Genomic DNA, 14203 nt, shown 5'->3' with positions numbered 1-14203 from the left:
GACAAGAGTCCTTGCAGGCACTGGGCTGTTCATTGGCATGGCAGACAGGGCAGCTCTGCAGGAAAGAGTTTTTTCAGGCAGTTGAACCTTTCCATTTCTGGAAACTCTTCCCTGTGGGAACAAACCTTGCCAGTTCTGATGGGAAAAAAAAAAAGCATAGAGGCTTTAGGAGTCAAAATTTTGCTGTGTTCTTACTGACTTGAATGTGAGCAGCCCATAGAGAAAATAACTGAAAGTTCATTCATTAAACAGTCACAGTTTTAAAAGCTTTTCTACCTGTACATTTTGTATCACAGCTTCCCAAATAAACAAGAACCATTTGGCTGCATTTTCCTTCTTGGCAATGACTTAAATTGGTGATGAAATAGGTGAAAAGGACTTTATCAGAAAGCTTCATTTATTTTACAAAAGTGCCTTTGATGGAGACATGCACAGGCAGAAAATCATGTCCTATTGTATTTCTTGCAAAAAAAAAAAAAAAAAAAGGAAAACCAGCACTTCCTGTCAGAATTTGAATTGATAGATATTCAGCAGTTATATAAGTTTGTATCAAATGACATTTGCATAAACCCTAATAAAATAGGCTTTTTAGATACCTAAATATCCAGGAGAACCCCCTCTCTGTCATGGGTCTGCTGGTTTTAGGGTGATGCTGCTCTGAGCCCAGTGGACATTTCTGGATGGGCTTCCATCAAGATTGTATCTTCGGCAAAAATCCAGTGGCCTTGAAAAGATAAATTATATCTTGAGAAGTAAATTCAAATTTGGGACAAAAAAATCTAACTCATCTCTCAGGGATGCCCCTGCTGTTCCTTCCCCATTGTGTACTCTGCTTTCACTGCCCTGGCTCTGCATCCCTGCAGTCCATGGTGACCCTGCACCTGCAGCAGGGTTTGTATCCACACAGGAGCTTCCCAGAAAATCCTCAGGATGAGCCAGCAGATGAGTTGCAGGAGCTGCATGTCCCGGGGGTTTTGGCAGTGTTTGACACCATCTGCTGTCAGGCACAGGCAGCTGAGTCACCCTGCCCAGTGATGCCAGCAGCACCTGGAGAGCTGGGAGCTCCTGAGGTGTTAATGGGAGATCTCTGCTCCTTTGGGCAGGTGCATCATTCACAGAGGGCAGTGACACTCACCCCCCTTCAGCCATCTCCTCCCCATCCCCACCTGATGGATCACCTGGAATCCTTCCCAGCTCCCCATAAACTTCCCAGGAGCAAATTTCCTCACGCAGCTGTGCCTGCCAATGGCTTTTCCCTCTGAAACACGAGTTCTGGTGAGAGACAGGTAAAACCCAGGGGTTTGGCTTCATGTCCCACATCCCTGGCCAAACTTTTGCCCAAAGCAGTTGTTAGATGTGGGGTCCAGCTGTGCCAGCTCTGTCAGATCATGAAACCACAACCCTGCCTGCTGCTGTTTAGGAAAAAGAGCAGAAAAGCCAATATTACATCAGAATTTGCCTCTTATCTCTAAATTGTGATTATGCAAGTACAGTGGAGAAAGGAAAAATTAATCCATCTTGTATTAATGCAGGCTAAGAGGTTTCTGCAGTCACTCTGTCAAGCCTTAGCCCAGTTGTGTTCCAGCACACAATACAGCACATTAGCATTATCCCATGTAACCAACACACTTCATGGGTCTTTAACAGGTAAGTCCAGTCCTTGTGTGTCATGGCCCTTCTCACTCTCAGCTGTAGATGGGTGCATGCCATGACTTCTCCCCTAAGACCAAAATTCAGAGCCTCTCATGAACTCAATAACCTGGATCAGAACAAAAAGCACCTGGGCTTCATCTTGGAGCTGAGCTGGTGATGCTGAGTGCTCATTTCTCTGAGACCTGCAGACACACTGACCTGCTTCTGCTCAGAGAGAGGAAGAGGCTCTGCAGCACAATTTTGAAGAGCAAACACGTCCACACCCACTGATGTGCAGTGTCACCTGGATCCCAGCCCTGACACCCTGCCAAGCCCTCACTGCTGGCCAGGATTGGGCTGAGAAGGAAACACAAGGTGAGCAGAGCCCCACAGATGTTATACAGGATCCCAGCAAAGCACCCCGAGGGATGGCAGCAACCCCCAGGAGGAGAGTAGGGGTTGACTTCTAAACATCAGCATCCAAACCACCCAGTGCCCACTGCCAACCCCAGCTCTCATTTCTGTGTACAAATACCCTCCTGGGAGCTGCAGGGTGCTCCTCCTGTTGTACTTGGAGATAAACCACTTTGTGTTTCTCCACATAAAGGGGTTTTATGGCTTTCCACATCTGCTCTGATTCTTTCACTGGCAGCAAAATAATGGTTTTGTGACGTGTGTGAGTCCATAAGGCAAAATTGCTCTCAGAACTTAACTACCCCACTCTCCCCTTCAGAGACTGCTCTGAGGGCTCAGGAGATGTTCTCCCAGCACTTGCCCCTATTTTTGATGCTACTGGATCAAAAGATCCTTTGCTTTTTTCTCATGTTCTGATTGATTTTCACATGATTGTAGCACTGTCTGTGAGAAAGAAAAGGCATGGCTATTTCCAAGCCTCCATCCACATTGTTCTTCCCTGCACAGCCTCCTTCCACTAATGACCTGGTGCTGCAAATCCTGGCTCATTAAGGTGGGCAGGCAGGGAATCTGACACCTCGAGCCTGCTCTGCAATGAGACTCAGCAGGATGAGCTCTGAGGAACAGGGATTTAAATAGTTTTAACACAGCAATCTGAGAGAAGACAGCAACAATGCATACTACAAATTCTCCCAAAATTAAGCCAAGATCCATGGTCACACACAGGCAGACATCCTGCCCAGTCAATAGCACCTTGGTACTTTTATCAAGCAGTGACAATGAGATTGATTTTTCTAAAATTTGCTGTGCTATGCTGGGGGTGCCAGCATGGGGCTGTGAAAGGTGCAATCTCCTGAGTTAGTTGTGATTGAATGTGGGGTTTTGAACCCACTGAACCACTGTTATTTTGTGAGGAAGGAAGTGGGCAGCCAGCACAAGGGTTTCTGTGTGCCTTGGCTGGTCCCTGGCTCTGGGAGAGGAGTGCTGGTGTGGGTTCATCCCTTGGATGCCTGAGGATCTCTGGTCTAATGCTGGTGTGCAGAATCATGGGATGGTTTGGGTTGGAAGAGACCTTGAAGACCATCTAGTCCCAACACCCTGACATGGGCAGGGACACCTTCCATTATCCCAGGTTACTCAGAACCCAACCCAACCTGGTCATGAGCACTTCCAGGGATGGGGAACCCAAAACTTCCCTGGGCAACCTGTGCCAGGACCACAGCACCTTCACAGAGGGGTCACCTCACACCAGCTATGGTGTCAAAACCCATGAGAGGTTTGTACTTACCTGCTTCCTTTCAGTCTTTGCTGTGGGCTCGTGCCTGATTTCCCTCACTGCAGTGGAATCTGGACTCTGCCACACAGCCAGGGCAGTGCCAGTGCCACAGGCTGTGCCCAGATCTGTATCCAAGGGAAGGGGCTTGCACCACTGCCTAGACAGGGCTCAGTCAGGGAATAACCAGAGGTTTGTAGAGCTGGCATGCTTTTGGTTTCAGAACACTAAACACCTTATAGAAGACAGGACAGAGCCATAAAGAGCACAGGAACTCTGAACCCTCACCCTGGAGAGAAGCAGAGCAGGAGCAGCACTGGCTTCAGTGCTGTGATCCAGAGCAATCACTAATCCAGAGCTACAGCAACACAAACTCCACCCAGCAGCATCCCAGGGGTATTTGGCCCTGCTGAGTGCAAAGACCCAATTTTCTCAGCAAACCCTGATAAGCTGAGCCATGTCTGGGCAGGGACCAAGTTCATCCTGCCCAGAGAGCAGCCAGGGAACACCAACATCACCAGTGCTGCACAGCCTCTGAGCCCAGGACACCACCTCCAGCTCACAAGCTGCTTATGGAAACAAAGAGCATTTGAGCTATAAATTAAAAAAAGACAATATTTGCATTGGATTAGAGTGAATTTCTCAAATTTATTCACAAGTTAATCCTCAGAAGACTTTTGCATCCCTACTGTTTGCCCCATTTTATTTGTAGAGAGTAATAGCTTTCATATGACAGAAAGTGAGAGAGATGAGCTAATAAAATTACCAAGAAATGACATCCACTGAGCACACTGACCCAAGCAGTTATTTATTAACCATGTCAGGAGACCTAAAAATAGCTTTGATTGCATGCAAGACCATCTATGCCACCAATTAGTGCAGTAAATGTAACTACTCAAGCTAATAACAGCACATTCAGTTAGGTAACAGCAGATCCCAGGCTAATCCATGGTGTTTGAAAGCATCTTGTGAAACTTCTTTTTATTTCACTGAGCCAAGAATCTGGGCATTATAAGAGCAATTGTCAAGAGCAAAAATAGATGTAATTGTTCAGAATGTAGCAGCAATAAAATAGCCCTTTCAGGGGATCTCAGCTGGCTTTTCTGCTCAGCCATAAAAACAGTGAAACAAAATGTCCATATTTATCTCTACTTACTTGTGGCTCTCACTCAGAGAAAAATACAAATAACATTTGCATCCTTACTCCAGGCCAGGTTAAGGACAGAGAATATAATACTACACTATTTCAATAAATGACAATACATCATGAACTCTGTAATAATTGTAGAGAAAGATTTGCAGAGGAAATATAATTTATACCTCGTATTACCACATGAATTTCTTCTTGTCTCTAACACCTTTGGTTGAAAGAGAGATCTAAGAGAATCATCCTGTTGATGTAGATGCCAATGCTGGAGAAGATGTCCATGTCCACAGGCCATAAATGAACGGAATAGAATGGAATCACAGAATGGTGTGGGTTGGAAGAGGCTTTAATGATCATCTGCTTCCAGCCCAAGTATTTAATTTTCAGGGGGATTTTAAATACTTGAGCTATGCTTCAAGATGGGAGGGACAGGGAAGAGAGCCTTGATCCCTTGATCCTCTGGCACAACACTGGGACTATGACACACCCCACTTCATGCTGGATTTGAGCATCTCCTAAAATTCACAGACACAGGTGAGTTTGTGGAAAAGCTCCACAGGAGATGAACAGGCACTGATGTCAGCCCAGGTCCTGCTTGCTTCCTGGGAGCGCGTGGCTCCGCTCGTGCCACACGTGGCTCTGACCCCAATTCCAGAGGGGCTCAGCTCCCCTGCACCACACCAAACGTGCTGGGAGCTGCCAGGAGAGACCGAAGTGAGGAGCAAAACAAATTCCAGGCGTTGGGTTTTGAGCATCTCTGTGATTACTGAGAGGAGAGAATCGCCGCTGCCATAGAAACGGCAGCGCCAGCCCAGGGACCAGCTGCTGGGGCACACCTGGCACTGCTCACACTGTGACATGTTCCCCCTGCTGCACCACCCCAAAAATACCCCAAAGACTCTCTGCTCTCTTCCAGAACTCTTCAAAGCTGGTGCTCCTCCTGCCAGCTGCTGGTAAACACAGCATCACCCAAGCCTGGTTACAACTTGCTCTGTGCATCCTCACAGAACAAAATCCATGGTGAATTTAGTGCTACTTACCCAGCTCTGCACAGCCTGGGTGTGGGAAAGGCACCCAGCACCTCTGCAAGAACCTGTGGGTGATAACAGCACAAGGTAACATTCAGAACTCCAACAGCAAATGTTTAAATCTGCTTCATCCCCATGGGCTCTCACTGCAGACACCCCTGGCAATAAACCAGGGAGCACTGAAAATAAAATATCTCCTCAGGTGCCAAAGATTACTATTTTACAGACATATTTAAAAAATATTTGGTTCAAGAAATTGTCTTGGCAAACAGTGCTCAAATAAAAAAAGCTGAGCAACCAAGTGAAAAAAGTTACTGTATTCCCCTAGAAAACCCCACTCATGTTGGAAACTGCAGCAATTAAAAAAGCAAACAAATAAATTGTTGTATTTAAGCAGTGACCTGAAAAGCATTAAAAAATTAACGTGTGTTTGACAAGAAACATGTATACATACCAGATTAATTCATCGTGATGAGGAATTGAATTCATTGCACATAATTAATAAGTTAAAAGCTTGAGTATTTCAAGTGTTTAATTACTAGGAACATACCTAGGTATGTTTCTGTAAGTATAAATCTTTAATTTTCATGCAAACTATTTAAAAGAAGTGATTAGAACACCTGACTTTCAGATTATCACTATAAACTTACTCTTCGAAGTGCCAAAGAAATCACTCCAATTACAAACCAGAAACATCCTGAGGTAAATTCAAGGCTCCCACCCTTGCTAAAGGATCACAACAGCACTGACCTGCCAGAAGTGGACCCAAAGGGCTGTGTTCAATTAAAATAAAGAATTAAAACAGAAAGAATTAAAACATTTATTGGGCATAAATATATTACATATACACTACAGATACAGTTAAGTCTTACATACATAGTGTAGTATTTGCAAAATCTATACATTAAAATTGATATGGCAGTTTTAATATAATGCATATGAAATAGTCTAAAATTTACAATACAAGAAAACTTCTGATTATTTTTTTTTTAAAGTTGAAAAGCTTGGAATGTATGTTCCCATAGTGAGGTAAAAACATTTTATTTTTCTTTTTCAATTTAAAGAACTGTGCAAGGATAAGGTTCATACACATTCAATTAGGGCACTTCTCAATCGTGACACTGAATACTGAGCTACTGGAGCCAACAAACAGGATTAGAAAACACTTCAAGTTCATAAAGAAAAAGGCAGAACAATATAAAAACATCTCTCTCCTTCCTTAAGGGTATTAAATACTTAGTGTTTCATTCTACCTTTGTTGTTGTTGGTGATTCCTGTGAGAGCAAAGTGCCCTGGGGATGGATCCAGCACCTGCCACTGCTGGACCAGGGGCACCAAGAGATTTGGGAAGGGCCAAGGCATCAGCAGTGGTGGGACAGGGACAAGGTCCCTCAGAGGAGAAGCTTGTCACATTAGAGATATTTGTCATTGACATACTAGTGACAATCAGGTCACTATGGCAGGAGATACAGACTGAAAATGTCAAATTCACTGGGCCTGTCCCAGCTGCTCCAGATCTCCCAAAACCTGAGCCCTGGACTGGGGGCTCTGGTTGGTGTGGCTACAAGGGACCCAAAAATCAGCAGTGCCAGAGATGCTTTGAGTGTGACTGGTGCTCTCCCCTCCACTTCTGCTCACTGCTTTTAGTAGCACTCGTATTTCCAACTTTCAAAATCGCTGATCTAGAGCACAGTGGGTATTTTCCTTTCTTTATTAAAGCAGTTTTGTTTTTTTTTTTTCTTTTAAAAAAAGGTGTCAAGCTCAGATTTCATAGCAGCACTGCTCAAACAATATACCAAAAATAAAAAAAAGGAATCTATTCAAATTTCTGGATTTTTCCAAACTAGCGGTCTTTTCATCGTTTTAAAAAATACACTCTTCTCCCCTCCAATGAAAACAGCTGTATACTCTTTGCTCACAAAATACAGATGCAAGGTCACAGAGTTTCATATCACAAATAAATTTAAATAAGATGTAAATAAATTTGACAAGCCATGACTTTGGCAAAAAACAAAAAAATATATATATTTAGCTCAATGCCATTAGTTTGCAAGGCTAAATCAAACTAATTATAGTCAATAACAAAATACAGAACATTTCTAATATTTGCTACATCTAGAGAGGCACACAGAATAATTCATTGATCTTAGCACTTTCTTTCCAGAGATGATTTTGTTTTTGGATACATGTAAACGTTTGAATCACTGATAATGGGGTTTTTTTTGGCATTTAATGTACTAGATGCTCCCATCTTCAAAAACACAAGAAAATGCAAGAAGATTAATAATACTAGGAATGCTGCCAGGTAAAAAGTTGACCTAAAGAACAACAGTATAAAACAGACAAAATGTAACATGCTATGGGGAGGGCGGAGAGGGGGATTAGATTAGTACATAAGTACACTTTTTATTTTTTATTTTTTTTTACAATAAATAAAAAGATTGCACTGTAATTGGTATTTAAAGTACTGTATGCAGTATATAGTATAAATAAACCTAAAAACAAAAATAATGTTGCTTTTTTCCCCATTACTTTGGTTAAGGGAATATTATGCTAATACAGGACACTGAATTTTAGACGATGGAGACAGCACAAAAAAAGCCAGGACAAAAGCAAAATCAAGTAGCAAAAATATACAAAAACAAGAGGCAGGGAAATACACTGTGTCTGTTGCACCCTTTTGGAATCTATTTGCACCTCCAGCTCATTTATGTCCCTGAGGTACTCGCACAATGTTGACGTAATATAAATAACCCCATGACTCAAGAGTTAAAAAATCTAGTGTCTGAATGGATTAAAATGTGTCTGGGAAGGGGCAGGCAGGAGGGGGACACTGCCACCAGAGCAGGGACCTTTCCTCTGCAGGACTCTCAGTTTTGCCAGGTACCAAGTTATTTCAGTCAGCCCCGTGGTAAGAACAGCATAGACACCCTCTCAAGGTATTTAAAAGGAACAGATGTGATTTCTGACACCTCCAAGAAAGTTCCATAAAATAGATATCCCTCAAAAAACCAACAATAATAATAATAATAAAAAAAAGATCAACTGACAGGAAAGTTTGCTTCCATTGAGTGTAAATCTCACCTAATTCAGTAGAGGCAGTAAGCTGTCACCAGCTCGAATCATATAAATCAGGCTGAACGTAATAGAATAATATCTAGTATTAGATTAGGAATAGTTATATACAATGACAAACAGACAAGTTAAAGCAGCTTTTAAATAGCTGAACATGGGAATAACTAACTATTGCACAATGCCCTCTTACTTAAAATTACTGCTAGGAATCAAAATGGTAAAAAAAAAAGAACCTATAATGCTTCGTAATTTAAATGCAGTTTGGTTATTTGATTTCTTATACAGGCAGTTTATAGTGTTTGTAAAAGTAACAGGCAACTAAAAAAGTTTTTCATCTGCAGGATGCTGTTCCAATTTAAATGCACTAAACAGTTAAAAGAACAACTTAGGTTTTATCTTGAAAAAATGGGGCAAACGTAGTGAATAATTTGTAGGCAACATTGCTAACACTGTTCAAGGAAAAACTGGTACTTGACTAACACTGTATTCTAGTCTTACCACTATACACACTTGTGACTAATGTTTAGAAGGAACACGAAGAGACAAAAAAAAGTGACTCATGATTAAAATTTCCTAAATAGTAAGATAAAATAAGAGACTGCATGAACTTCAGTGAAAAAAAAAAAAAAATCCAAAACGACATCGAAAAGGCAAATTGGTGACAATTTTGAAATCGTAAAGGAAAAACAAAATATCTTGCTTTTGGTATCTGGTTTACTTGTTTCTCCAGTTTGACCACTTCCTAGTTCTGAATTTCAAAAAGGTGCATCAAAACACTGATTTATCTTTCTTCAAGCTAGAACCGTAAAAAAACAAGAGCAGTATATATAAAACGCACGGATTTCCGAAACCAACAAAAACCGAAAGGGGCGGGGGGGTAATAAATGTGTGGACTATAATGCGTAGCATTAGTTAAACCTGTCCTCCGAGCCGCGTCACTTCATGAAGAAGTACTGCAGGATGCAGGCGAAGACGATGGAGAGGCTGGCGAAGCCCAGCACGATGAGCGCGGCGAACTGCTCGTCCGTGGGCAGCGGCGCCTTGGCGGCGGGGCCGCGGGCAGCGCCCGGCTCGCCCGGCGGCTCCGGCGCGCCGCGGGGCAGCGCCAGGGCGGCCGAGGGGCTGAAGGGGCCGCTCAGCTCCTGGCCCGTGGCCCCGCAGCGCCGGCAGGCGCACACGCGGAACCGATAGTCTGTGCTCGCCTGCAGCCCGGAGATCTGGAATGTGGTTTCTTCTCCCTTGTACACCTTGGGGGACAAAGCAAGGCAGCGCGGTCAGGCACGGCAAGCCCTCCTTTGCCCCGCTCCCGCGGCGCAACGGTGTAGCAATGTAGGTAGCAATGTATATATAACGGATACATAATGTGCATAATACGCATATATAATGTGTATATATGTATATATAATGTGCATAATACGTATATATAATGTGCATAATATGTATATATAATGTGTATATATAATGTGCATAATATGTGTATATAATGTGCATAATATGTATCTATAATGTGTATATATATATAATATGCATAATACGTATATATAATGTGTATATATATAATGTGCATAATACGTATATATAATGTGCATATATAATGTGCATAATATGTATATATAATGTGTATATATAATGTGCATATATAATGTGCATAATATGTATATATAATGTGCATATATAATGTGCATAATACGTATCTATAACGTGTACATATATATAATATGCATAATACGTATATATAATGTGTATATACGTAATGTGCGTAATATGTATATATAATGTGTATATATATATATATAATGTGCATAATATGTATATATAATGTGTATATATATATATATAATGTGCGTAATATGTATATATAATGTGTATATAATGTGCGTAATATGTATATATAATGTGTATATACATAATGTGCATTATATATATAATGTGTATATAATGTGCAAAATATGTATATATAATGTGCATAATAGGTATATGTAACGTGTATATATATAACGTGCATAATATGAATATATAATACATATATGTATATATAATGTGCATAATATGTACATATAATGTATAATATGTATATATGTATAGATAATGTATATATATGTATATATAATGTGCATAATATGTATATATAACGTGTATATGTATAATGTGCATAATACGCATATATAATGTGTGTATATGTATAATGTGCATATGTATATATAATGTGTATATATATAATGTGCATATGTATATATAATGTGCATAATATGTATATATAATACATATATGTATATATAATGTGCATAATATGTACATATAATGTACAAAACAGAATACCAAAATTAAAAGAACCAAAGTAAAAGTGGACAGTAAAGTTCTGAACAGCGACCAATCATTGTACCTAAAAACCTTGTGCAAAGCACGTAAACAGCATAAAAGCACCAATCAATAAATATGTAATAGTGCAAACAGCAATCTTAAAATGTGCAATTAAAGTTAAAAAGTAAACAATAAATCAGTTTCTGCATAACCATATTAATTTGCTTTCCAAAAGTCCTATTTGTCCCACACAGCAACACCAGATTTCGTGGGGATTTTGGATTTCAGTTCAGTCTGATGCCTTGGGACTTCAGCTTTTATATTTTTCAGATCCTGTACTGAGTTAGTGCATCACTCTGAACTCCACATAGAGTTCACATTTCTCTCTCCACATTTTGGTCAGACAAAACAATTCTTCCAAGTCATCACTGCAGCCTCAGGACCCGAAAAGTATAAAAAAAATGAATTGGGGGGAGCAAACTGGGGAGATGTGACTTCATTACCTGAAGCTGTAATTGGATAATTAAGCCCTGATATGCAAACAGATCAAACTTGTAGCTGTCTGAAAAATTTGTGACCACTGTCCTCTCATCCTCTCTGCACTCCCATCCTCTTCTGCACTGCCCAAGGTGTATCCTTTGAAAGCCTTTAATAAACACCCACTTTATTCTCTGTCTAGACTCTGTTCTAGGTCGCCTCTCCAGGCATCAAGTCAAGTCTAAGGAAATGCTTCTCAAAGGAAGGAACTCACTGGGTCGACACAGGTTTTGGAAAAACACAGGCAGAGAAAACCAGAACTTCCCAACAAATCCCAGCACGGTGCACACAGGGACATACAACAAACACATCACTCACTGCAGCAATGACAGCACACACTAATCTTTTGTGAGTGTGATAAATGCTACAAATGTATTTCTGCACTCTGAAAGGGTGACTGTATGCCCAAAACATGTCTAGGACATAACTGCCCTGTCTAGCCCCAAAACAAAACCTGCAAATGAGGTTTTTAGAAGTCATTCCATGTGTGGTTGTAAAATTGCTTACAAATGTAATTTTAATGTATTTTCCCCTCACATTTCTCTCAAGAAACAGTAATCTTGCCAGAAATTGCACTTTCAGAACTGGTGAAATAATAAAATATTATTAAGATATGAAAAATTTCCTCATAATTGCATTATGTTTGGTTATTTACTAATCCAAACCCATCACATATTTATGTTAATCAAATGTAGGTACCACATGACTCAGAGCACAAGTCATGGTATCAGAAAGGAGAGAAAAAAACTGAGTATCTGAGACAATTTTGTGACTTGAATGGAAAAAAAACCCACTGGAAATATTCACAAAGTCTGAAAACAAATAATTTATGTAATAGATGGTTATTGAGACTGGTATTTTATGAAATGAAAAAAGTGTCACAGAGTGCCTGTGTCTGCTGGAAAAAAAAATCCTCAACTTCAGCTGCTTCTTCCTCTGCAAATTTACCATTTCCCTTCCATTTGCTGTGGGAGCAGAAGGTTGAGAGCATCTCTGTCCTTCCAGAGGCAAGAACTCATCTTAGAAAAGGGAAGAAACTGGGAAACTAGTCCCAAGGCCAGAGAGGATTTCCTGTGTGTTACTCTGGAGTAAGAAATGAGGAGGAAAGGGAAGAAACCTGCTCAGCTAAAGAGCACTTAAAGATCTCAGCTTCCCATCCCTGCCTGCCCCTGAGACTCATCCCTTGCTTAAACAAGCAGCTGCTGATTTTTTGAGAAGGTCTGTGACAAAAAGATTGAGGTGCTTCTTTCATTTATCATCTTCACTTTTCAGCTTTCACAGCCCTTCCAAAATGCAGCTTGAATGATGGTGAGTCTGGATTTGCAGACTAAGCACAAATCCCTCTAACTGGCTCATGCTTCTTGGACCTGAGGCACAGATCAAGAAACAAAAAATAAACAACAAATAAATGTTGCCTTGCTCAAGTACTGCTCAGTATTTGCAGGAAGTTCCCTCTAGTGACAGGACTAGAACAAATTCATCGCATAAACCCTTCACTGGCCACAGCCATGCACTGCTGCCTTTCTCCTTGTCCTTGCTTGCCTTTGCCAGTGGGGAGTGTCACTGGGTTACAGCAATTGCAGGGAAAACAAAACTGAAGTGCTGCAGCAGCCCACAGGGTGATGAGAGGTTGAAACATCTGTTTGCAGAGCAGCCCTGATGCCAAGAGCACCTCTGGCACTCTGCTCTCCAAGGGCAGCTCCATTTCTAACTCCCACCTGTTGGTAACTGTGTTGTCTCACAGGATTGAGTCAGGATTCTTCCACCTAACTCCCATTTCTTTAGATTCTGAGTCAGGGCAACTCAAAGCCCTCACAAAACACCTGTCAGCAAGGTTTGCTTTCTGTAATTATTTCTGTAATGCTGCTGTAATAAATAATTTAATTTCAAAACATATAGCCAGAAAAGCTCTACATGCCTTTGCCACAAATAAACCTCTGCAACCAGTATGACCCCTTCTGAACCAAAATAAAATAATCCAATAAAATCTGAATAACCACATTTAAATTAATAAATTTACAATCTAAACTTCATAAATTACATTAAAGAGATACTAGGGACTACACATATACAATCTGTCTGCACTGAAGAAAATCCTGTACAGTAAAAAAAAAAAAAAAAATCCTGGCTTTTTTACTTGTTTTGTTCTGTCAGGGTGGTGAATACCAGTGTAACTGGAGGCCAAATTTGGCTAAATCAAAGACCTCTATCTTCATTACAGTCTAACAAGTACAGATGGCTGAGCTCACTCAAACCACCTATTCACCAGCACTTCTCAGAAAAAGGCCAGACAGCCAAGTGAGAGAAGAGTACAGCTGTAAATAAAGTTTGAAAAATTGTAGAAAATCAATAAATTACGTGAATTAATATTCACCAATGATAAAGACAAAACATGTCCTGCAGTAGCACTAAGACAGTTATGGAAATTGTTCTGCTTCCAGTGGTTTGAGGAGTATTTACCAGCAGTGGATCTACATGTCAGTAACAGGTAAACAATTATTAAATTGTTGACCAGGGGCTGCAGCAGCACCTCAGAGCTATGGCAGGACGCCCCAGCACAAACACATTTGGTTGTAAATAGTTGCACTCTGTGAGTGGACTTTACACATATAATAGAAAAAACCCTTGACAACTATGGATAAGGTCTTTAAATCAGCTGAACAAATATTAAATCAAATATAACTCCATGGAGCAGCAATAGTATTTTATATGTAGCACATTATGCTTTGGTGGCCAACAAACCAAAGTGAAGTGCCTATCCAATTTATCACTTTCAGTTCCTAAAAACAGCTTTTT

The 14203-nt window shown here is 40.8% G+C and overlaps 1 protein-coding gene across 1 annotated transcript in view; it reads right to left on the bottom strand.

Annotated features, from left to right (window-relative positions):
* FNDC3B (fibronectin type III domain containing 3B) overlaps positions 1-14203 on the bottom strand; it is a 297560-nt gene that overhangs the window by 112533 nt on the left and 170824 nt on the right. The window contains exon 26 of the mRNA XM_079315475.1: positions 9450-9816. Within this exon, the coding sequence (XP_079171601.1) occupies positions 9505-9816 (312 nt within the window). The 3' untranslated portion in view covers positions 9450-9504. The remainder of the gene's footprint in view (positions 1-9449; positions 9817-14203) is intronic.

The sequence above is a fragment of the Erithacus rubecula genome (genome assembly GCF_903797595.1).
Source record: "Erithacus rubecula genome assembly, chromosome: 11".
Lineage (NCBI taxonomy): Eukaryota > Metazoa > Chordata > Aves > Passeriformes > Muscicapidae > Erithacus > Erithacus rubecula.
Note: the sequence above shows the minus strand (reverse complement) of the source record. Positions and strands in the feature narration are given on the sequence as shown.